Source organism: Caloenas nicobarica, chromosome 2 (assembly GCF_036013445.1).
Source record: "Caloenas nicobarica isolate bCalNic1 chromosome 2, bCalNic1.hap1, whole genome shotgun sequence".
In the NCBI taxonomy this organism is placed as follows: Eukaryota; Metazoa; Chordata; class Aves; order Columbiformes; family Columbidae; genus Caloenas; species Caloenas nicobarica.
This window is the reverse complement of record NC_088246.1, coordinates 45,863,207-45,888,467: the sequence shown is the minus strand read 5'-3', so window position 1 is coordinate 45,888,467 and position 25,261 is coordinate 45,863,207. Positions and strand designations below refer to the sequence as shown.

Below are 25,261 nucleotides of genomic sequence, written 5' to 3'. Positions count from 1 at the left end.
ATAAGAAGTGACTCGTGGATGAAGGGATTCAAGAAGCTGGAAGGAGGTGACAGTTGTCCACATACTGCAAAGGATTCTCATACCACAGAAAGCGACAGCGGCTGCAGTCTTTGACTGGAAGTGAGTATTTAAAGACTGAAGTTGCTGCAGGAGAAGATTCGGTTCTTTAGCGCCTGAGATACACTTAACTTGCACAGACTTGAAATGTGGAAAACAAAAATGTTTACTGTAGTGTGAAGAATTTTACATTAACTTTGAGAATAGATACACAAGCTGTGGCAGGGACGAAATACAACAGGACTGCGAAAAAACATAGAATAGAAAATACTTCGGGCAATACTAAAATTCCCATCAAATTAACAGTATAAACTGACATCTTAGATAAAATGGTGCTTTCAGAAACGCTTAGCCACCAAAACTGAAGAGTTCTAGGATTTTTACTACCACTTATTAGCATAATTACCAGATACTACTACTGCCTAACAGCTGCTGGCAAAACATGCCCATGCCCTTTCTAGTTTTAGGGAACACTTTCTCCAGAGCAATACTTAAATCCCAAGTCCCTTGAACAGTTATAAAACCCCACACAGTACAACCTACAGAGAAGCTTAAGAACACGTGGTCAATCTACACTGGCAATTCCTTTTCTTCATGCATAGTTCAAGGACAAATCCCTTATCGTAACTGTCCTGAACACATCTATGACTTCCATTTTCAAGCCAAAAAAAAAACCCCAAAACCAAACACTTAAAGTGCTGAAAAATAATACTTCACTTCTTGGGGGAGGGGAAGGGCAAGGGGCCAATCAACTCTTTTTGGTCACTGGAATCACCCTCAGAGCCCAAGCCAGACTCGGGAAGGTGGCTACAAAGGGCCGACCACCGCTGAGCGTTACCGTCCCCTTTCCGTCCGTCCATCTCTTCACACCGGTTTTTATAGGTGTGACTCATCTTCATCCTTTCTGTGAGCACCAAGGGAAGAGCGAAGACTTTTCGACCCCACACATGCAACAGCTTTCCTGTATACAAAATACTTCTACAGTTTCAGCATAATACAGACAAATAGAGAGGTTTAAAGAATATGCCACTGATACTCCAGAGATCCACTGTATCTAAAGAGCATTTCATTCTACAAAACTGAAGCCAAACCGCTCTCTGCAAATGTCTGGCTCGAATTTCAGACCCCCTACTGGCACGAATTTACACGGGAACGTTACTAGTTATTGCTTCAGCCAGGCTGCTACAAAACAATTTACAAAGTCTGTGAAATATGAGCACAGCTTAAACATTTGATAACTTGTCCGGCCTACAAAGGATTTACTGCATAAAAACTCCAGCCCTCCACATCAATTAGACTTCTTAGTGCAGCTTTAAATTCTTCGAGTAAACGCTTAAGATTTGGCATATATTATTGGCACAATGTTCTTCAAACACTTAGAAGTTCATGTATAAATATTTATACTCCCATTAATCAGGACAGGGCGCAAGGACTCAGCCAATCTGGGCAGCTTTTCTGCCTGCGCATATTCCCTCTTTGATTTTCATGCACTGAAGGGAGAGCTGCTTCATTCGGTTTTCCAAAGCCAGCCCCTCAGCGGAGCCGCTCCTGGTGCCACTCCTGTTCTTGTTCACTCTGTCGCTTGTCTTGTTCTCAGCCCCTTCTGCCCTGTCCCCTGCAAAGAAAGGATTAAACTACATGTTAAACCCGGATTTCATTCTGCAGCTTAAGCTTCAAGTGAGTGATTCTGCAGCTTCCTTTGTCAAAGCGTGGGGGAAAAAAAAAAAAAAATAAATAGGAGCAGGAGCAAGATGCTTCAATGAAACCGAAGTTGGCTTTCCAAGCCACGCTGGTCTTGTGCACCGCATCAGCAAATTACACTGGAAAAAGCCTTAGGTTGGAGTACACAAGAGCAGTGAAAATCCTCTAGTCTGCATTTGTCAGGAAGGGCTGGCAAAGCCTGCAAAAGGTTCCTTTTGGCACCTTAGTTGATTTTTTATTTTTCCTCAGAAAGCAGGATTTTCAGCAAGCAGGACAGTAATTAAAAACCAAAACAACAAACCTCAGATTTTCCTTAAAATAAACATATGATCACAATCCCACTGATAAACTATTTCAGGAGGAATCTTGAACTCCTTCACTGAGACAGGACTGGGGAACCTCCCCAGCCAGCAGAAGAACAATTAAAACATTTTACATGTCATCATTAACTGTGGGCCTTCAAGAACTGCCTTCCCCAGGGAAGGGGCCGGCGGGTGAGAGCTCAGGGAGCTGGCTATCGGCCTAGGGGAGCTGAGACGCTTCTCCTGCTCCCTTCATAAAGCTGAAAAACACGGGCCCAGGGTGTATCCAGCTGTGCGTACCTCTTTCAGCTTCGCACTCGGGGGAGGACGCCCCGCTGCATTCACTTCGGGGGCCGAGGACAGGGAAGATCATCCCGAACTCCGAGAGGGACATGGGGCTGGGCAGATCCAGGCTTCCAGGTCGTGTCGCAGGAGGAAACTGAGCGGGCACCTCGCAGGGGCTGGTGGGACCAGAGCTGAAGCTGGACACTGACTGAGTTTCCGAATCTTCTTCGGATACGAAGCTACTGCCGTTGTCATCCTCAAACACTTCTGAAGCCACTGCAACGTTCAAAGAATATTCCAGTTAGCAAACCTACACCGCTCTTGGACCTTCCCAGGCAACAGTTTCTCATGTTTGCATCTTCTGTACCCACATGCACCACCAACCCAGGGGCTGCCTCTTCTCCTGCTCTGCTGTGTTTGCAAAGCCTTAACCCGGTATTTCATACATGGATCACGAAGGCCTGATTCTGCTTTGAGGAACAGCACACCTGGAGCCATGTCCTGTGAGACCAGCTCCACACGAGCTACTGCTTCTCATGCCAAGATGCTCTTGGGTTTTTTATGTTCCTGTGGCCCCTGCCCAGCTGGCCTTGTTCACTTTTGATCTTCAGCATGTAACTTAGGCCAGGGCTTAGTCCCCTGTGTCCACCTCAGCCAGCAGCATCTTGATCCCAGCACAAATTCATGGTCATTTTAGGCACTAATTAGAAAGACATAGCTCCAGGGGCAGATTGCTTCCACCTCACCTTCCCATCTCACAGTTAAAGTCCAGCATGAACAACCAATATCTCTTGTTGGATGAGGATCACCAAGCAACATCAAATTTTAAAAAAGCCCCACCCACATAGACCATTTTCCCCTGCTCATGTTTACTCAGATCTGAATTCTGATTAAAACAAACCAACTCCAAGCTGTCTGGCTATATTAAGCTGCAGGCTCTTTGCTAACAACAGAAGGAGGACTCCATTAAAGAAGGTTCAATTCTGTGCAACGTAGGGGTGTAGATTTTGCGAAAATTCAATCTTTTTCAACCTTGGCTGATTGTGGGATGGGGACCTATGAACCAAAGATTTGCACACAAGTAGTCCCTCTGGGATCAGAAGCTTTCTTATGTGCATCAGCCTCTACACAACAAAACTGTGTGCTGGAATCACACTGGTCTGAAGAAGTCCCACGAACAGCAAGACATTCGCAGCGACCTGAGGTTATCTTCAATTACACCTCCTTGTGATTCCTGTGATTCCTGCCATTGTTAGAGGCTCTGAACGGCCTTGAAAGAGCAGCAGGAGCAAAGCAGCAGCGTTAACTAAATGGCTCAAAGGAGAAGTTTCAAAGCCGTTCTTCTGTTACGCCGGCAGCCTGGGGCTCCCGTGCACCACTCAGACGTGAAAGGTGCCAAGAGAGGCAGCTGCCACCACGGTTATTGCAGAGATTTTCAGCCTCTTTCTGCAGTATTTGCAGATTGCACAACTGTACCTACACACTGAAGAATTGATCTGAAAGGCTTCAAACATGAAATGGATAACAGCACTATCCACCTTACTGAGCCTCCTCCAGGGCACTTTGTGCTCAGAGACTATTTGTTGTGGTTTGGGTTTTGGTGTTTTGTTTTTAGTGATGTCAAATCCAAGACTCCCGGAGTGGCCTTTCTTCTTGCTTGCTGAGCAATACAGATAACTTTGCAGTGGGTGAAAACAAAACAAACAAACAAACAAAAAAAGGCTGGGTAAAAAAAGATGTTTCCAATTACACGAGTCCTCTACTTTGCAAGAAGCTCTGACACCAGCCAGTCTACAACAAGCACAACTTAAAGTGTAGCTTCCTTATCACCATCTAAACTTACCACAACACACAGGAGCATCTGCTAGGGCCAACAAACTCTTGTTGCTGATGAGATGTTTTATTCCACCTCAGCAGACACAAATCAAGATATAAAACGGCCTTGGTGGAAACCCCCCCACACGTTACAACACATGAGAGCTTAACCTGTCAGGCTATTGCGGTTATTATGTCTGGCAGGCTGCTAGTCCTGCCCTGTCGTAACCCAGTTCTGCACTGGCACTAGACACAACCTGGAGTCCTTCCACTGCGGTCAGACTGTGCAACTCAAAGAGAAGGATGAGGCCGTGCCCTGGTCCTTGCCTGAAGCCCCTGCAGCGCCCGGGAGAACCAGCAACTGGCTGCTCGGAATTAACTTTCCCAGCTCTTTCTGCCTCTACACACCAGGCCCCTGAACTCCTTCAGCACAAGAAAACTCTCAGCTCAGTTGTACCTAAGGCTCTTGGATGGCTTCTGCACAAGGAAGGGGGACTTGTGCGTGTCCAAAGAGGTAACCTCTGCCTAACTCAGAAAGGCTCAACCTTGGGACTTCAGGGTGGCCGAAGATAAGCAGCCGTGCCGAAACCCCATTGCATCAGCTGGCCCAGACACCGCGCTCGCTTGCCATGGCAACTCGGATCGCAGCGGCACAGTGCGGAGTGACAGAGCTCCGGCACGTAATGCGAAAACTCCCACCGCTGCAGGGGACAGAGCCCAGCCCAGGGCTGCCCCAGCTCCCACGGCACAGACGGGCTGTGCCACAGATCCACGAGGCCTCAGCACCGGTACGCACCAGCGTCTATGAGGGAACTGCACGTTCGGCCTTTGGGCACTGGGGTTGTGTAAATATGAAGTCCTGCAATCCTGACCTAGACTCTTCCCTGCAGAAATGGAGCTGAAATACAAATTAAACTGGGATCTGTGGGACTGGCAGAAAACAAACAAACAAATAAACTTTCTGCATCAAGAACAGGAGAAGTGTCCAGGAGGGAGGAAAAAACAGGCCACATGCAATGTCCATCTATCCACTTTCACACAGAGCCAAGACAAAAGCAAACTCAACAACGGACCGTTCCAGGGTCCTCGTGTGCCACCAGAAAACGGAGGTTACCTAGGCTTGGAGCTTGCTCGGTGGTTGTGGCTGTCACCCAAGAGAGATGTCTCTCATGCAAAGCCTCTCAATATACTGCACTAGCACATTACTGCTTTTTCGCTGCCCTTGCTCACAGCACACATGCTCTGCCGAAATCACATATTGGCAAAAGATCCTGTAGTGCAAAAAGATCCTTCTGTGCAAGCGTCACACCCTTCCGTACTACTGCAGCTGCAGCTTCAGGCTCTTGCCACAGCCCCAGCGCTGCGAGACGAGCTTGTTCCAAAAGGTCTGTTTCACCAAACAGCACTGCCGCCTCAGCCACCTGGCTGAATGACCTGCAATGGCCTGCGAGAAACCCCAGGTAAGTCACCGACAGCAGCATCACTGGCTTAAAAATTAGAAACGTGCTTTGAAGTGCCTTAATTTTGTTCCTTTCATACAGCACTGTACAAAATAACCAACAGTGATGCTAAGGGAACAGCTGATGCACTTCGACTCTTCCCCTTGAAAACTGGCTATTAAAGAATACAATCAACTCCTGTAATAATGAGAAGCGTAGCAAGTTATCCACAGTCCCACAACAGCCAGCACATTTCAAACTGCAGAATATGCAGAGCAACCTTCATCTCAGCATTTCTTACAATGCCTGTGAGATATTCCCAGGCACGGGAGCGCTCTGTACTCACTAGAGATGGTGTCCGACTCCGGTTTACTTGCTGACAGGTCTTCCACAGAGGTATTGCTCCCTTCAGCACCCACACCACATCCGCGGGGCCCCATGGCAGCAGACCGTCTCCTCTCGTGAATCTCATCTGAGATCATCTCCAGGTTTTTCAAGGCAGTCTTATACTCCCCCTTGGCCAGGGCCAGTTTCGCCTGCAGGTCATCCACTGTTTTCTTCAGGTGCTAACAAGGAAGAAAGGTATTAGATGTGTTTTCATTACAAACAACGCACAGTGTGCAGTTCTGCCCTATGTGTCCACATGACTTGGCCCTGCACAGGCAAGCCAGCATGAATAGAGTAGAGTAGACTAGACTAGACTAATAGAATAGAAGAATAGAATAGAATAGTTTCAGTTGGAAAAGACCCTCAGGATCATCAAGTCCAACCATAACCTAACCTAACTCTAGCACTAAACCATGTCACTAAGAACCTCATCTAAATGCCTTTTAAACACCTCCAGGGATGGTGACTCCACCACTTCCCTGGGCAGCCTGTTCCAATGCCTGACGACCCTTTCCGTGAAGAAGTTTTTCCTAATATCCAATCTAAACCTCCCCTGGCACAACTTGAGGCCATTTCCTCTTGTCCTATCACTTGCTACTTGGGAGAAGAGACCAACACCCTCCATACTACAACCCCCTTTCAGGTAGTTGCAGACAGCGATCAGGTCTCCCCTCAGCCTCCTTTTCTCCAGGCTGAACAGCCCCAGTTCCCTCAGCTGCTCCTCATCAGACTTGTGCTCCAGGCCCCTCACCAGCTTTGTCACCCTCCTCTGCGCTCTCTCTAGTACCTCAATGTCCTTCTTATGATGAGGGGCTCAAAACTGAACACAGGATTCACGGTGTGGCCTCACCAGTGAACCATGGTTGGTATCTGGGTGGTGGGATGGTTCGTAATTCAAGAGCACTCCAGCTCAGTGCCACTTGTGAAGGAGACAGCAGCAACATAAGCCACAGGGGCCAGGGCTAGGACAGCCTCTGGAGCATGGAAATGGCCCCTGACGCAGCACGGAGCATGGGTCTTCCCGTTAACACGCAGGATTTCTCGTTAACACAAATGCAGCTCTCAACAGTACGTCACATATTTGACACAATTACCCTGCTTCAGCAGGTTTCTTGAGTTTGGATTTTTAGTGCAACTTTGCTCTCCCACCCCCGGCAACTCCAAGACGAAGGGCTGTAGTAGCAGGGATTACCATCCCATGCACAACTGCCATGCTCACCCTGGGGCCGCTGTGTCCTGTGTCCAAGCACTGGCTGGACATCGTGGCACCACACACAGTGCAGTGCAGAGGGGACAAAAACAGCCCCGTCAGCCTGTCCAGCCAAACCCCAAAATCTCACTTCTGCCAAACCCCAAATCAGAAATTCACATCTGTGTGATGTTTGAGTACTACAAGCAGGTTACTTGTTCTGCTAATTGACCTAATCAGGGAACAGAAAAGAGCACCCCAATCACAGCTTAAAAAAATCTGATGCATAAAACAGAAAAAAAAAAAACCTACAAAAAACCACCACCAAACATAACCCAGACCCCAGAGACTTCAAACTACAAGATGACAGTCAAACTCAATTTGTTTGGTTCTGGCAGTAAGCAGCAGGGCTCGAACACTCTTATTTCACACAAGGAAACAAAGCCTCTCTTAGTCTTTCATCTTTAAAATGTGCTTAGCAAATTGCTCAAGAGGTTTTGAACTGAATTGGTTTTGTACAGAATAGCACCACAGTTGTCAGAGCACTTCAGATGTAATTTCAGTATTTACCATAAGCAGTAAAGCTTGAGATGGATCTGAATTACATACGTACCTCTAGTTGGACATAGTACTTTGCCTTGAGTTCAAAATAAGGTCTGTGGAAAAACAAAGAACAATTGTTTACATTCACTGGGACTGAATGCAGAGTACTGGAGTGGGAGTTGTTCTCTTTGTAACATTAAAATAGCTATTTTGTATTTCACTGTAATCCCCAGAGACTACTATCTAGATGATAGAACACCTACATGTGCTCTCAATGTCTCTCTTTCCCCTCTCTAATATTTCTATTTCCCATGGGTCTTTTGACCTAAATACAAATTGCAAAATTCCAGTTTTTGGAGTTAACAGCATCATTTCTTCAGGCCTAGATTCTGCAAGGTATTTAAATGCAACATCCAGCTTCAGGCATAGGCATCCTCTCTGCATCCATCTAATTTTTCAGCCCACAGCACGTGTGAATTCCCCACAGAACCTCAGACTCCCCCATGTTCGGACGTGGGGGTGGAGAGGCAGTTCTCAGGTTGTTCAGTGGAGGAGAGAGGATGAAGGGAGGTCAGGGCACCACGTGCAAGGGCACAGTACTTCCCACCAGTGACCCACCACGCACTTCCCTCCCGCTGCACGGCCCCCTGACAGTTTGCTGGGACACCGAGGACAGTGTCACACGCTCTCCCTTTCCCAGTATGGACAACAAACCTTGCTTATTAAGTTTGCAGGAGGACAGGGGCACAAGAGGTGCAGTGCAAAGCCTAGAAACCACATTCCAGCTTTGAAGTTTTGAAGCCCACAAGCCAGTGTCATCTAGTGCAACACTGGGCAGCAAAAAAGAAAAAAAAAAGCCCTGATTTTTTCAGCAGGGCTCATTACCCTCCTCACCTCTCAGAAGCTCTCCTGGAAAGTATGGGAGAGATAAACAATCGGATACGGGTTTACATGAAGTAGAAGTCATATTCCTACCATGACAGCAAGCTTCTTCTGAGCTGCAAGTCCTACTGCAGCGACGTTTTGGACTGTGCACCAGAACTCAGGAGTGTAAAACTTCCTGATCCTGCACGCTTTGAAGAGCTGAATTCACTACACACTCATCCCTAAAATAACCAAGTCGCATTTCCCCGAGACTAGGTTATTTCGCAGCTTCTATGTTTTTAATCAACCTCCCCTACCATCATTAGAAGCGCATGGCCAAGCCTGCCGCGTTTCCAGTCAAAGTGCAACTCTGCCTTCCCTCACTGGGACACAACCCTGCCAAAATCTGCAGAGACGGACCTGCCAGGTGTGGTAACACATCGTAGCTGGGAGTCTGGATCCAACAGTTAGAAGACTCCTACAGCCGTTCCCTGAAGCAATGGGAGGGCAGAGACAGTGACAAAGCAGCGCTGCAGGGAAACACATGCAGGGAAAACAGTGAAACCCACTCACCTCAAAATGACCTGATTCTCACTCTTCCTTACCCCAGTAGAAGGCCAAGTGGGAAGGAACAACCAGGCCTGAATCCTAACCTCCCATCGGCTTCCACAAGCCTGAGAGGAAAGTCCCCTTTCTGGTTGCAAACAAGTACATGTATGTTTGCATGGTGTGGAAAAAAATTATACATATATGCATGTATGTATGTGTGTATACACAAATACATATGCATGCATGTACGAGCAGGCATATTTACAGGTAACAGACAAGAAGGATGCCACCTAAGTCAGGAGAAGGAGACGAGACCAACAGCCTGACGCGAAGGAGCTCAAACCATAAGCGTTCTTCCTCACTCATCGCTAACACACAGCCGGGCATCCGATGCCAGCAGCAAGTGATGCATCGGCAGGGTTGGGACTCGCTTCTCCTCAGGTCACCTCATCCTCTTACATTCACGACCCTCTCACTATTGAAACCCAGCCCATGGCACAGCAGGGCTGGCGAATCGTTCACTGATGTGATTGGTGTCCCACATCACCAGTTGTCTAAGTCCACGACATTGCATAGTCAAGCAAAGTTGCTTTTTAAGTAGATGACAGGAAGAGCAGAAGGTACTTTGCCCAAGTCACCAGAGCAGAAAGTGACTTCTACATACCAGCTGACACAGGCGAGTTCATTATCCTACAGCTCAGGGGCATGAAGCCAGAAGATCAGGCGACTGTTAAGAACATGTGGCCGTATGCACATTCATAGCTTACAAGCAAGTAAGCACCCAGCAACAAAATTAAAAGCAAAACCAAACCAAACCAATAATCATCTACTCATCAACTTTACACAGCAAATCATCCAAATGACTTCCCTCCAGGCTGTCCCAGTCTTGCTTTCAAATAGCAATGCTTTAAGCATCTTAATCCAGTCTGAAGCGAGGAGCAAATGCAAATCATTTTTTGCATGGAAAAGAGCAACTCATTCAGCATGTCCACCCACGGATTTATGGAGAGGGAGGATGGACAGCATGAGCCTGAAAGGCCCGGGCGTTACAGCCAGCCCTACTGTACCACCCAGGGAGAAGGGCAGAGCAGTTTGCTGGTGTTAAATCCTTCCAGGAGGGCAGTCAGTAGCCAGTTACACCCTGCAACACAAGCAGCCACAAATTCAGCAGCCTCATTTCCCAGTTTTATGTAGCCACTTGACAGCACTGATATTTTCAGCTCAGTTTCAATTTTCCTTTATGTGAAAACTGCAATGCTGAGAGATAACTGACCTTTGCAACATTCCCCTGCACTATGACTTCAAATACATCCATGATAAGCCCGTTGGTGCCATCAGGCATCTTCCACTTTAATACTAGGTTAGAATTGGCATTTCTGTACACCCCTTATTAAAGGATCCTCAAAACACCCTACCTAGGCAGTTTATGCTGCACTCAGCCCTGCTGTGAGACAAAATACGACAGAATTCTTCCGTACACAAGTGAAAACGAGCTTGTCCTGAGGGGAACGGCACAAGACAACACGCCCACAAGGGTAGTTTCAGCAAGCAAATGAAGACTCAGAAGGCAAACCACATGAGAGGCAGCTGGGGCATCAGGCTCAGCAGCATCGTCATTATAAAAAGGTATGTAGGACCCCACTGACAATTTATCAGGGTCTTAATTTGAATCTTATTGTAAGGAAGGAACTCCTAGCAGCCAAATAATTTTTCAGATACTGCTCTTATCTGGAAGGATCTGTCATTTAGTGATCTGATGATATTTTTCACAGTCCCTGTGCAGTGCTAGACAAACAGCATGCGGCTCATTCTACAAAGCCACACTGCTACGCTGTTTTAACAAACATGCTTGAATCTCCCTTGAGAAGTGCTAATCCTTTCTTGAGTTGAGCAAATACCAATCAAAATACATATTTAGTTGACCGATTTCACTAAAAAGTCATTTTTAGATGGAGGGATTAAAAGCTAAATACAGCAAGCAGATTGTTTAGACAAGCTACAGTCTGGAAATATAAAGAAAACAAATGTGAAATATAGAGAGGATTAAGAATTGGTTGTAAACAGGGCCAGAACTTCAAGAAGGTTCTGAGCAAAAAGCTGTTTCGCCTCTCCACAACAGAGCAAAACTGCACATCAAATGCAGACACATTTATTAACGATGCTTGCTGTTTCACTACGCTCTCTGAAGTGCGTTTCCTTCCCCAAGAACGCTTCTCGCACAGCTCTGCTGTGGCAGCATTAGGAAGTAAACGAGTCTGATGTGCAGTCTCGCACTGTTCAGGTTTCTGTCACTTGCTTTGTTACTCTCCTAACTAAAAATAAGAACTAAACTGCAAACAATCCTAAGCTGCAAAGCATCCACACGCAGAGCTCTGCAGCTCTGTAAGCAGCGTCTGAGTCCCTTGAGCCTTCCTCAAGTTGCATGCCACCAAAGGGTTCGATGCCCTAAAACAAGACTAAGAATATGCCCAGAAAAAGGTATTTTATCCCATTTAGTTCATCAGTCCGTAAAGTCAGGTGCTTTAAAAGACAGTTAGAAGGACAACAAATGCAAATACAAACATTCCAGTACTAATTGTGTGGAGCGGTACAGAGGGCAACACACTTTCACACATTTGAAAAACCCCACAGAATTGGTCTCTCCTACAAACAGACTTCACCAGTAAACTCATCTCCAAACATAAAACCTACTTTGATTTATTGATGGCTCTTTTCAGCTTCTTCTCCAGCTGTTTCATCCTCCCCATGGCAGCGTTGTATTTGGCTGCAGTCTCCTTGTGCACCAGCTCGCTTCTCGTTTTGGTCTGTTCCGCCTCCATGACCTTCAAGAGGGAAAGTACAGGTTGAGTGGCAAGACACAATGATCCATTTCATACCATTTTAATTAACACCATCCTCATAATCTCTCTGATCAGCTTATGTTAGGAAAGTGAGGGTATAGAAAAAATTACTCGAAATGAACCTACCCAAAAGTCTTTCCTGAAAGGAGCAGCAGTATGTCAGATTTGCAAACACTCTGTTAGTTATGACACAGGTGTTGCAGCTTCTTGCATAATATCTCTTACGGGAAATTCAGAAGAGCCTCATATTTTAGGATCATCCATTTTTTAACCCAGTTAGATATTCAGGAGCGGAGCAGCGCTACCAGAAGTCACCCAGTTACACTTAACAGCATTATTTCCATCCCCTCCTGCTTCTCTCGCAGGAGCTTGCCTTTCCCAACAGAGAGTGGGGTGGCCGCTCAGCCCCCGGCTGCAGCCCCACCGCTCTGGAAAGGGCTGAAAACCAACCACAGCGGTGGGAGGACTGAAATGCAGTTCAGCCTGAATCACCCAGCACCAGAAAACAGTGTGTCCAGCGACTGCCTCTTTGCAATCTGGCCAGGAAGCTGGCTTGTCTCTTAAAACAGCTGGCCAGCCTTGAATCACAGAATCATTTCGGTTGGAAGAGACCCTCAAGATCAAGTCCAACCATTAACCTAACACTGGCACTAAACTCTGTCCCCAAGAATGTCATTTTTGTGTCTTTTAAACCCGTCCAGGGATGGTGACTCCACCACTTCCCTGGGCAGCCTGTTCCAGTGCTTTACAGCCCTTTTCTGTGAATTTTTTTTCCTAATATCCAATCTAAACCTCCCCTGGCACAACTTGAGGCCATTTCCTCTTGTCCTATCACTTGCTACTTGGGAGAAGAGACCAACCCCCTCCATGCTACAACCTCCTTTCAGGTAGTTGTAGACAGCGATCAGGTCTCCCCTCAGCCTCCTGTTCTCCAGGCTGAACAGCCCCAGTTCCCTCAGCTGCTCCTCACAGGACTTGTGCTCCAGACCCCTCACCAGCCTCGTCACCCTCCTCTGCGCTCTCTCATGGTTTCGACATCAAAAATGCACAGAGGTTCGAGCCCTGGGCTGACACCCATCATCAGTGGTGCCAGGCCCAGCGCATCAGCCGCTCTCCACGGCCAGCCCAGGCCTCCCCCAGCCAGGCAGGCCGCAGCCCCGCACACAAGCTAGAAAATTCTTCAAGCAATCGTTTGTTCAAAGCTTTATGAACAAACGGTCACTGCCATGGCATTCTGCAGCAATTAGGAGCCTACAAAGGCAACACGAAAAATAGATGTCCCTCCACGAGCTGCTCTGCTGCCGTCCCATAGTCGCGCTTTGCCAGTAATTCTATCCAGGCTACTTTTATTGTGCAAATTTGAGGTGTCAGAGGTGGAAGTCAGAAAGTTTGTTTTCTTTAATGCACTAGCAGTCAAGATCCAGACAAGGAGGTAACTGATTTGTTTAAAGTAAGATAAGTGGTGACACCTCTCCACTGGTCTGGCAATCAGGAGAAAAAAGGCAATTTTCAGGCTCCCTGTCTTGCAGCTATGAAGGTATTCATACAAAAAATGGCAGGACTTTATTTTCTCCAGTACTGGATTTTGAAATGTTTCAGCTGTAAAACCAACTACTCCACAACTACAAGCAACTTTGCCCCAACTGGCTCCCACCACCACCACGTGCATCTGAGCTCTCAGGTCCAGAGAGAGAGAATATTCAAGATATCTGGATTTTAAACAACCTCACCCACAAAGCTCTAATTTCTTGAAAGTGTCCTAGCACTCAGGCGGAACCAAACAGTGAAAAGGGCATGGTTAACTTTGACTTGCTTCTCTCAGGAAAACTGTCGTGTTGTCCTTTCTGACGCCTAAATGAAAGTGTCAAACTGCTACACGCCAAAGCTGAGCAGCATCAGCATCAACTAGAAGCTCTCGCGGCCACAACTGGAGGCCACGTTTTGTTCATCTGCACACACCACTTATTATTAAACAAAGAAGTTGCTACAGAACTTCAAACTACAAGAAAGAAAGGCTTCCAAAGGCTCTTTTGATTAGATATAAAATTGTATACTCAACTCCAACGCCTTTCAACTATTTTATATATAAATAAGGTACCCACTTTTGAAGAATGGTCAAAAAAATAATTTATCAGATCCATAACAGGCTCTCTCCTGCATCCTCAAAACAAGCTGTAGCCTCTTATCTCGAACAACTGTTTGAAAGCTAGGTAGATGCAATGACATTCACAAGTAAAATATGTCAGACAAGGCCGGTTTTAGCACGGAAGCATCTTAAATTAAAACGCGGTCTCCAAAGGCTGCACGGAAGCTGGCTCGCCTTCTTTTGTAGCGTGGCAAGGAAACTGCAAATTTAAAATGCTTGAAGCTACAAAATAATAGAACATCTGGAATTTGCCAGTGATCAATTAAATCCCTCCCATCCATTCTTGGGCCAAAATTAGCATCAACTTTGATATCTGGGATGAACCACATGCTGAGTACTACCAGTATCAGGGCCGTAAAGCAGGTTCGGTGTCCAGTATCGTGTTGATTTTGCACATGTTCCATTTCAATCATCACAGAACTGCTGAACCCTGCAGAACTGAGATTTCAGGATGACAGATGATAAAGAACTCAAAAGATCTCACAAAATATGGAATTTGCTGCCAGACATTTGTACCCATGTTCATTACCCTTTCTAGAAAGAAAAAAAAAGAGGTTGTATACTTCAGCCTTTTGAGAAATCAGTGATGTAAGGAAAACCATCTCCCCGCACTCCCTTGTTTTCCTGTGGGTGTTCCGTCATCGTGCTCACATTATCCATACAAGTCTGTGGAGAGGCCAGAGACAGCCTGTCCCCTTCCCCTGGGACAGCAGCTCAAGGTGCACGCCCGAGGCTGAGGACAATACCTTGAAGACTGTGATGTACCTCTGTGAAGATCCATCACCTGTCAATATGCGTTTAAGCACTTCATTCAGACAAGAAGAAAGAAAAAGATCATTCACTCCTCCACAAAAGCCAAATGGTCTTTAAATAGAGAAGCTGTCCATCAGGGCACACAGACAGAAACAAACTGCAAACCACGCTGGCACCTCTGCATCTGGGAGGTTCAACGTAAGACCAGCTAGGGAAACCTCTCACCTTTTGAAAAGGTCTTAGAAGACTGACAGGGCTTGTGTGGGAAAGCAGTTCTCTTTATCGGACCTAATAATACGGTTGGGGAAAAAGCAGTCTTATATGGACTGGTAAACAAGCTGGTTTGTCTCATAAAAGTCACTGAGCTTCTATCACCAACTTTGCCTTGTTGATGCTCCTAAGCCATCACAGACGCAACAGCATCACTTAGAAAAAGGCAGAGACATAAGTGAGGATGTCACCTCTGCTCAAGACACCTCCCTCCCCCTTACATTGGACCTGCCATTCATATCCTGGGGGTGAGCGGGGGACATACTCTTACACAAAAACATCCAGAGCGAGTGAACTTCTAGGATGCCCACACGAGCACAGGATACAGGATAAAACCATTGGAAAACAAAAAAAAAAAAAATCAACACAGGTATCAATCAATTCCTCTTCTCTCCTTCCCTCCCCTTTCACTTCCAACGTAGATGTCTGGGAAAGGAAGATCAGTGTAGAGTATATATTTTCAGTGAATAAGTCTGTAGAAGTAGCTTTGCTCCCCCCAAAAGATTTGCGTGATCTGAAGCCAAGGATGGACTCCAGGCAAAATTTCAGTAATCATTTTTTCTTTTGCATCTGTTGTTACCAGTGAAATTAAGCAAAGCTGACCATCTAAACCAGAGAATTACTCTGGACAATTGTTTCTTTCTCAAAAAATTAAATTGATGGCTCTTCTAGGCGAAGAATTAGAAATCAAAGTAGTAAGAGACAATGCAGGATCAGTCAACCAGGAAGACAGAATCAACAATGCAAGAGATTGCATTTAACCCCTGCATTTCCAGGGTGAAGCAACAGAGAGATTAGGGCAGGGAAGGATGGGGATATTTTTGTTGTTTCTTCCACAGATTTTTCACCCTTTTTTCTGCAAGTATTTCTATCTGCAGGAAGTATCGCTTCTCTCTACATCACAAAAGCCCCCACGTTTTTTTACACTGACAGATGGTACTTCATGGTATAATATCAAAGGGAGCTTCACAAGCCAAATTAAACCAAGAGGAAACATGCCTCCTCCGTCTTCACTCCCTTCCTCTTTAAAATGTCTCATGATCAAGAGCCAAAACATTTCTTCTCCCTGCCAGAATTTATGAACTGAACATATCTCAGGAAAGGCTGTAAAAGCAGAACCTTTTCAAGATTGCAGATTGCATTGGCAATTAGAAATTAGCTGTTTCTCTTGAAATTCATGAAGGATCTTCCTTTCTGCTCCAGCTTGTCTCAAACTTGAGGTAACACACCTGTCAGCACTTTCCTTTCATACGCATTTATGAACGATTTTCACGAGGAGTCAAGATCTCTCTCCGTCAGTCCTCCAAAACTCTCCATCCTTTCATAGCCCTGCTCTCTGCACCCCAAACTGCAGCATTATAATTCAGGGTACCAAAGATGGGCACCACACTTCCACTTCCCAAAAGCATTTTCTTCAAATTTTCACGACAAACCTCAGTTACTAAAAACCTGGTAAACCAACGGCTAACAGGGAAAAGTACTTTTCTTCTCCGGGCAGCTTAAGAGCTCATCAAACCTGCCTACATGCAAGCTACGTTATTACAAATCCATTAGAACCAACAGATAATTCATCTTATAATGAACTTGTCCCTCTGGTCACATGAGTTGTTTTCCAGACACCACCAACTTACTGATCAGACCTCCTTTGACTATAATGGAAGTAACTGGGATGTACAAAGTAATGTTCTAGACAACTGAAACTGATGAGCTAAATCCCAGCCCACATGTCAATTATACTTATCTCAGATGTGTGGAGAAATGGACATCTAGGAAAAAAAAATAAAACCACAGGAATTTACCCCAAAATACACATCAAGTTAAGAGTAGAAGCAGGTAAAGCCTGACACTGAGGATCGCATCACAGTCCTGTGCTTCGCTGTGGTTAATACACAGCTCAAGCACAGACTTTTACAGGGATTAGTTGCATCTCCCCAAGCAGGCAGGTGGGCATCCAGCTCCTATTTAGGCACCCAGCTTATCTTGGAAACATAGCTCGAACTGCAAGGTGACAAAAATGGCTCAGTGACAGCCTGTACTCCCTGTACCTATTCACGCTGGTCCTGTCTGCCCTGCAAATAAAAACATCTTCCACGTGTTATGCTTCCAGCCCATCCAGGATAAGCAAAATTTCAGTAACTCTATTATGATTTTCTTCAACAGTGGCTACCAAAAGCCTTATTTACAGTAACCCATTAGACTGTCACATTAAAAATACTGTTAACAGTTCTTCAGTCTATGAAGAAATCAAAAAGCAATTACAACAGGAAACCTTTATCTCTGTTTCCTCCCAGCAAGGGCCTGCAAACAGCATTTCCATGGAACTCAAGTAATCCAGTGGGTCAAGTTCAAAAGTAACCTGGCAGCATTTCCACACACGTCTGTACAAAAATATAAGTGTCTCATTTGTTCTCTTGCCTACTCTTTTCCTTTACACTCTCTGTTTGATTTGTTTGTCAGCTACCAAGCTGCTACAGGGTTCAGGTTTTGTTCCCAATTTCTGATTAATTCAATAGTGTGCTACCTCTGTCTAAGAATAGCAAATAAGGACCCTTTGCTCTTGGCTGACATTTCTACCAACAGAGAAACAAATGCTCTTGCCAAGAAAGTTTGGGCCAGATGATCCTGAGGTCCCTTCCAACTTGGTATTCTTGATTCTAAGAATTAGTAGCCCACTTCTAACATTTGGCACAGCGGTGCTCTTCTGCACTTGATTCACTGCTGTACAAGACCCAGTGCAAGATTATTTTCTGTCCAATACATTTGTCAGTTATAAATATACACACACAAAAAAGCTAGCAGATCCAAACAACTAGAGGGCAAAAACTTTCTCCAGGAGTAAGTAGTAAGAAGTAGAGGAATTCTACTTCTCAGCCCTCAGCCTTCATCCCCAGAAACATTTTCTTCCATTAGTAATTTCAAATTTTATTTATAGCTAATGATCTGAGTTAAAAGCAACACTGTGGCAGTCAGGGAGAAATTTTGTTCTAGTAGGTCTCATCCTCCAACCTGTTTTCATTCATAGCTTGGTAGGGAACAATGTTTTTTGCTCCTTGAGACCCCAGTTATTTTGTTTACCTCAGTGAACCCCGAGCACTTCACTAATTGCATGCACTGAAACCAAGGAAGTATTTACTCTGCTCCTAAAGAAGTTCTAAAACTTGGTCAAGCCCTCCAAACAAACCAATGTCCAGTCATGACTTCCAACTTCTTGGCTCTGGCCTTAAAACCTCCAGTATGGCCAATGAAAATCGCAAAACAAACTTTCACGGAACTCTTTCAAAACCTTCTGTACGCTGGAAAGGTGCAGATAGGTGCTTTCTGGGAACTGAGCTTACCCAGACTATTTTAAGCACTGGGAAGAGTTGGGTAACATGCTCTCAATTCAAGAAGCCATCAGCTGCTCTATACAATCCAGTCTGTGCCAAGGAGATTTTATAACTGCAGTAAATCAAACTTAGGTTCCTAATTACTGTTCAGCTGTAACCAGAGACATTATGGTTGGAATCAGTCCTCTGACAAGCAGATATTCTGCATTCAGAGATGATACATACCAACACTGCCAGCGTGACTCCAACAAACCCTGCCAGCAGCCATCTCCTGCTCTAAATCATTGAGTTTGCTCATACCAGGTGTACTCCTCTTGTAGCCCGTCAGGGAAGGATTAAGGGTTGTAGAAGGACACAGGAATCCCCTTGAAATATCCAAGGAAAAGAGGAATCCATCTGATGTCTCAAAATTGCCAGCACTTCTTTCCTCAGCCACTCCAACACAAAATTTCATTATGCCAGCGAGAGAGAAGCAGCTGAGACGTGGCTGCTGTCAAGTCTCCACCAGATCTCAGCAGTTCAGCAGTCAGGAGCTCTAAGCAACTCCTTCGATGCCTCCAGTTCTCGCACATATCTATTCTGAGAATCAAAAATTGTTGTATGCATGTCTGGACTTTCCTCATTTCGAACAGGGGTTCAAACCAGGGAAAATGAGGGCTGCTGGTCCCCTGGCACACATGCAATGGTAGAGCTGCCTGCAGAAACACACAGAGATCTGCAAATACCTAATGATAACAGGGACAGTAACACAACAATACCCTGGAGTTTGTTTTCCCTTTTTTAATATATACCAGGTTTTCCATCTCTTCCCTACACAGAGCCAATACCCTTTTTGTTCACTGTTTCTTCATAGGGCAGCTGGTTTTTACTATTCACTCTGAAATAGAGGCTTTTTTCATAACTGAGAAGCTTCTGCAACAGAACAGAGCTGCTGCAGTAAAGACTCCAAGACAATACGAACACTGTATGGCACCCTAGCATATTTGGAATAATAAGTTCAGCTTCACTGGCATATTAAAGGAACTCTGACAGAACAAAGGTTTTTAACTTCCATTTTTGATTCTTTCATGTTAAAAAAAAACCCTGCCATTTTTTTTTAATAGACAGGGAAAAAAAAAAAAAGAGACATGGCAAATGACAGGAAAATTCTTCTTGACAGCTGCTAAAATGAATACCGCCTTTCATTATTAGACTGTGCATCTCTTCTGTAGATTTTAAAAGACTTTAAAAAGGAGGTAAGACCTCGTCTAAATTTGAAAGTTGATTCAGGATACAGCAGCATTCCAGCTTAAAACACAACACACATTTTTTAGTAATTCTACATTCAAACACACGTTTCTGAAGAGAAGTGCCTTGTTCAACTTCCTCCGTACTGAGAACAGGTTATACTACAATTGGAACATGTCCCTGTTTTTTTTCCAGAGTAAGAGTTTCCATAACACGTGTATTCAGGAATAGCCATCCCTATGCAATTATTCTGGCATAACTCCAAATGCAGATATGCTTTAAGACATCGTTTATCTCTATTATATAGGCGGCAATTTCTTTTTCTTTAGAGAGCTACTTCACTAGCTACTAGCACAGCCAGACAGAGAACTACAGTTGTCTCAGCAGCAGCCCAAGGCCCAAATCACTTCACCTTAGGCTTCATAATTTCCTGTACCTTCATTTCTTACACACCACGTATCTGGACCAATACAAAATTTGGTCTTTCAGAAACTTAGCCTCATACACCACAGGAGGACACAAAATGTAGAAAAGACAGATGCTGGGGCAAGTTTGCATTACCCTCTGAGTAGCATGGTTGAGCATCTCTTGCCAGGCAGAGTCAAACTGACGTTTGTCATCCTCCAGCAGCCTTTGCTCAGCGAGCGAAATGGTCTCTTTTGCAGCACGCAGCACTTCAGTGGCCCTCTGGAAATCTTGAGTCGCCCTCTGAGCTTCCAGCTGTGCCTAAAAAAAAAAAAAAAAGATAAATTGGGATCAGAGACAAAGGAGCCCTCACAATCACGTTTAGAAGATCTACCACACCAATCCCAGGACTTCAAAAAACACCCACACCAGCATTACTGTTTCCCAGCCTTTTACTTGGAAGTGACACATATTTCCTCACTGGAGTAAGTACTGCCAAGACAGCAGTTCCCACCCAAATAGGTAAATTGCAAAGAAATGTCTCATGGTGTTCGCAGTCCAAAAATGCACCGCTGATGGTCTACAAATAAGCACCTGAATGACAGATAAATACCTTGTGATGTAGGTTTAATCACTGAGAAAGAAAACATAATAGTAAACTTGTAGCAGGTGGAGAAATCATTGAGAATGACACTCCCTGAGTTTAGTCAGTGGGGGTTTTTACCTGGTGCAACATCAATCACGCCAAGGCAATTTTTTTGAAGCATTACATTGCTATAAAGCACAAACACATTTTCCGAGAAGGTGGCTGCTAATTCTTTGGATATTCTTCTACTTTGCTATCGCCAGGACACGAGTGGTGCGGCAAGTCCCCAGTACAGAGACACGAAGGTAACCAAAGGAATTTGCAATGCATGTAAAAGACAGATGAAGACCCTGCTATGTCCTTTGGAAACTGCTGCTTCTTTTCAGCAAAATAACACCGAGTTTGAGCTTGAAGGAAGTGTGCGTGGAAGCAAGGGAGAACAGAGTCTTCTGGTGAACTATTAATACGTGGTTCTTGCTGTGAGAGCAAAGACTCCTCCAAAACAACACACAACATTCCCAGCAAAGCGAGCACAGCTTTGAAACCACCTAATCAATGAGCTGTAATCTCTCTTATTCTGGACCAAAACAAATTTCTCCACGATATTTCATCTACAGACCACTTTTGTCTCTCCTGAAAGTTTTAACAAGGCTCTCGCAATATCTGAACCCCACTCTAAACAGTCCTCAAGTGAAACATTCACATCCCATCTCGCAGGCTGGAGCCACCTCTGATTTTTCACAGCTGAGCGTCTGCCCTCCAGGGTCCCAAACCCTTACCTATTCACCCCAAAAAAGGGAGAGCAGCCAATAAAGCAGAAATGATGCCAGCCATACTGCAGGTTTCAGTAGTACCGTGGTGACAAAAGTCATCACAGAGTTCAGCGCTCTGCAGTGCTGCACTTGAGTACTGGTGATGTGTCTTAAATGTTCAAAATGGGTGACTCTACAACAAATAGACAAAGATTATCCACAAACAAATAACTAGTGTTGGCTGGCATTTGGTTGTGCCTTTTTTTTTTTAATAAGATGGAGATATCCTCTCTTTTTATAGCTATCACTGAATGGTCAGCAATTTTAACATTCAGGCTTTCAAACATGCGCATTTCACATTGTTTTCCCTCACGAGAAATTTTTAATTCTGAAGCTTTTATGTTCATTTGCTGTCTCTATCAGCACTTTACTGCTCTAGAGCCCTTTTGGGGTTGACGCACAAATACCTTGTTTAGCTCAAAAGTAAAACCTCTACCTGAACTTCTCTAAATTATATATTTCATAAATCTCTGTTTAAAAGTAATATTTTGAGCTGTTTTGCATTGAAACATCACCCTTCAAATGTAAACTTCACATTCAGTTAATTGAGCATCCAGCACTGTGAAGACAATTTTTGTTTACACTTCAATGATTGTTTTAAAAACTAAACTGGAATTGCTCAGTTTATACCTATGGGGAATGTCTTCGACTAGACATGACTGACAGAACAAAATAATGAATAAAACTTTACATGTCATGATGTACAGGGGAGTCTGAGGCTGAAACCAGGGAAAGGACTCTGACATACAGAACACTAAATTGGGGAAAATGAGGTCTTATGAATAAAGGAAGAGGTTTTAGTGCGAAGAAATGGTCATCATTTGGGAAGTGGTTAAAAATCCTTGATAAAAAATGGAAAATAAGTAGAACAATGGTGCATTTCTCCCACAACACGAGTCTCAAAAGGAAATCAAGCACATTAAGTTTCCCTTACGATGTCCTAAAATAGCAGTAAGCCCTTCTTACTTCCTTCCCCCTATGACACAGAGAGGTACTTCACCCCAAAATGACCATGGAAAAATAGGAGTTATGTGTCAGAGGTCCTTCAGCTACTAGCTGGGGAGGGAAATCAAAGGCATCACAAGCAGTGCAGTAATTTCCTTCCGACCAAGGTCCTTTATGCATTTTCTTCTGAAGTGGCTGCTGGTGTTTTCCACAGAAGAGAAATTCATCTAACCGTGCCCTTTGCTGCAGCATCCTGGTGTAAATTCATCATTAGTATGGCCTCTTAGAAAGTCTAAGAAAAAACCCCACACATTACATCTCCTCACCACCCCAGTCCCCAGCTGCTTGTTGCAAATGTATTAATACATTTTATAAATTCAGAATAAGCCTGACCAAAGAATATTTAAATTTAGCCACTAACTAACCTAAATTATGGTACCCACCAAGCACAGGAAAGCCATCTGAGAATCCTTAAACAAGGTACAACCTAAGCTTCCAATAAACAACACAACAAAAAACCTGAATCCTATCCCCCCGAAAATCCTCTGCTGAATTCTCAAAAACTTCACAACTTTTTTTTTTCTTAGAGTGAGCTTGATCTATGCTAGTAAAGGGAACAAATACAAATAAAGGCCATAAGTTTTCCATAAAATGATTTGAGATGAGATTTATTTTAAGCAAAATAAACCACAAGAATCCAGTAAGAGCCTGCACTAAATACTGCACAACAGTGCTGAGGGCATCAGGAGGAAGAGCGGGACTGATTTTCAAGGAACACCCTACAAGAGGGACCCAGGTCCCAGTAACTTCCAGGCAATAAGGCTGTCAAAGCCAACCCACCGTGAAAGCTTCAGCTCCGTGGCTGCCCCGCTGCAGGAGTGGGCCTGCCCGCACAAGAAACTCCGTACAAACCCAGGAGGACAGACCGGCAACCTGCTCCTGGCACAGGCAGAACCGCACCAGCAAGTACCTGCTTTCGACACTCCAGTAAAACCGGATCCCGGGGGGCAGAGCGAGCATGGGAGAAGTGCAGCTTTCTCACCGTAACTGCATCAGCACTTGAAAGTTTCTGTTGGCACCGATACCCCAAGTCAGGGAGCAACACATCTAAGCCCACAAAAAAGTCTGCAGAGCATTAGGAGCCAACTTCCTAAATCCCCAAGGAAAACAACATTTAGGGGTAGCTTGCAGTGCTAGTAGCTCTTCTGATGAAGCCTCTAAAGCACAACTGGCTGCATAGCAAGAAAAATGTTCTTTATGATAAGAGAACCAGAAGCTAAATTTACAATTTCTACTTGCACCTGGACCTGCAGGACATGGAGAGCCAAAGCTGTTAACAGGCGGCCCACAATTCTGGCCACATTCAGCCTCATGCCCCGTAACCGTGTGGGCAAATGGAAAACTGAAACAAAACTGTATTTAAATACTCTCTCCCAGCTGTATTTGTTGAATGCTACTCTGCAATGGCAGTTTGGAAACACTGTTTTGGAATGCAAAATGCTTTTTGGTTTAAGCAAAAAAGTTAGTCCAAACAGCAATTCAGTTTCAACGGTTAACTGAAATTAGTCTACAGTCTTATTTTAAGCAACTGAGAGCCTGGGAAAGAAAAAGAGCCAAATGCTGGGGTGAAGAATGATACAGTAGTCATTAGAGAAACATCAACAGGTTTGTGGTTCTGCCAATGTGAAAAGGGATAATCAAACACTTTAGTTAGTACAGTTACTCAATAATTAGCCTTCATTTAAAACTGCCTCCAGCTCGAACAAGTCATTCTGCACCATCACTGACAGATTGCTCTCAAGTCTCAAGCCTGCAGATCACTCAGTTTGATGGAAGAGAGAGTAGCCACGCTCTTCGTGGGTTTTTAAAATCAGAGAGAACCACAGGAGCTCACATGTCCATCCAACCTCCTGACATTGCATGTTAACTTGATCATTTTAGACGGTGGCTGTTTCTCTCAAAAGTCCAGAATTCAAAATTCAAATGAATAGTTGAAAACTGGGTTATTTTGCTTTCAAGCACAAACTGGCATTTGAGTCGAGAGAGGTTCATGCTACCTGGGGTAGCATGAGGGGAAAAATGTACTAGGGATGAGGACAAAAATCTCTGAGGGAGGTTGGAGAGATGTCAACTTTCTGCCTATCCCCTATATCTCTGGTGCCTGATGGAGTCTACCCGACATAAAAGTCAGAAGGAGCTAGGCCAGTGAAGCATCTTATTGAAAACGAGAAAGCCTTGACACCTTGGGAACTGGGGAACATGTGTCTCAGCTCCCACTGCCACAGTGACCAGGAGCTTGTTGAGCTTCATCATCACCGTTTTCTGCCGGGAAACTCAACTGAATGTCTTCACCACTGCATGCCCTTCCCCTATTAGCATAAAATAGAAAATGAGACTCCTCAAGAAATACAATTAAGCAGCCACAGAGACCTCAGCTCAGAAGTGACAGGCAGCAGCAGCACTCGCGGAAGCAAATGGAGCACGACGATATAAAATATGTCAACTTTTAAAACAAACAATGATGTAAAATTAAAGGGGTACTGACAGAGCCAAGAATTCCAAGCTATTAATGAATTGCTGAAAGGAGCTCAGTCCTGATAAATCCCTTTTTGGGGGATAAAGGCTGCACTCTCATGGGCAATTCTCTGCTTAGCCTGCACAGGGCCCTTGCACAGAAGGGAACCATGCACAACAGCTCGATTATGTTGTTAGCTACAGATAGGGCTGGAAACAAAAAAGCTTGGCCATGGCAAGCTGGTAGAAGAAAACAAAACCAGGCACTTCTTTAAATGCAGTCATTCTTCTGGGATTGGCAGCAAC

At 44.8% G+C, this 25,261-nt stretch overlaps 1 protein-coding gene across 1 annotated transcript in view; it reads right to left on the bottom strand.

Moving 5' to 3' along the window:
* Positions 1-205: 205 nt before the first annotated feature.
* SH3BP5 (SH3 domain binding protein 5) overlaps positions 206-25,261 on the bottom strand; it is a 52,762-nt gene continuing 27,706 nt past the window's right edge. The window contains exons 4-9 of the mRNA XM_065627292.1: positions 20,255-20,419; positions 11,823-11,953; positions 7,789-7,831; positions 5,946-6,165; positions 2,361-2,621; positions 206-1,672 (exon numbers count right to left, since the gene is read on the bottom strand). Of these exons, the coding sequence (XP_065483364.1) occupies positions 1,491-1,672; positions 2,361-2,621; positions 5,946-6,165; positions 7,789-7,831; positions 11,823-11,953; positions 20,255-20,419 (1,002 nt within the window). The 3' untranslated portion in view covers positions 206-1,490. The remainder of the gene's footprint in view (positions 1,673-2,360; positions 2,622-5,945; positions 6,166-7,788; positions 7,832-11,822; positions 11,954-20,254; positions 20,420-25,261) is intronic.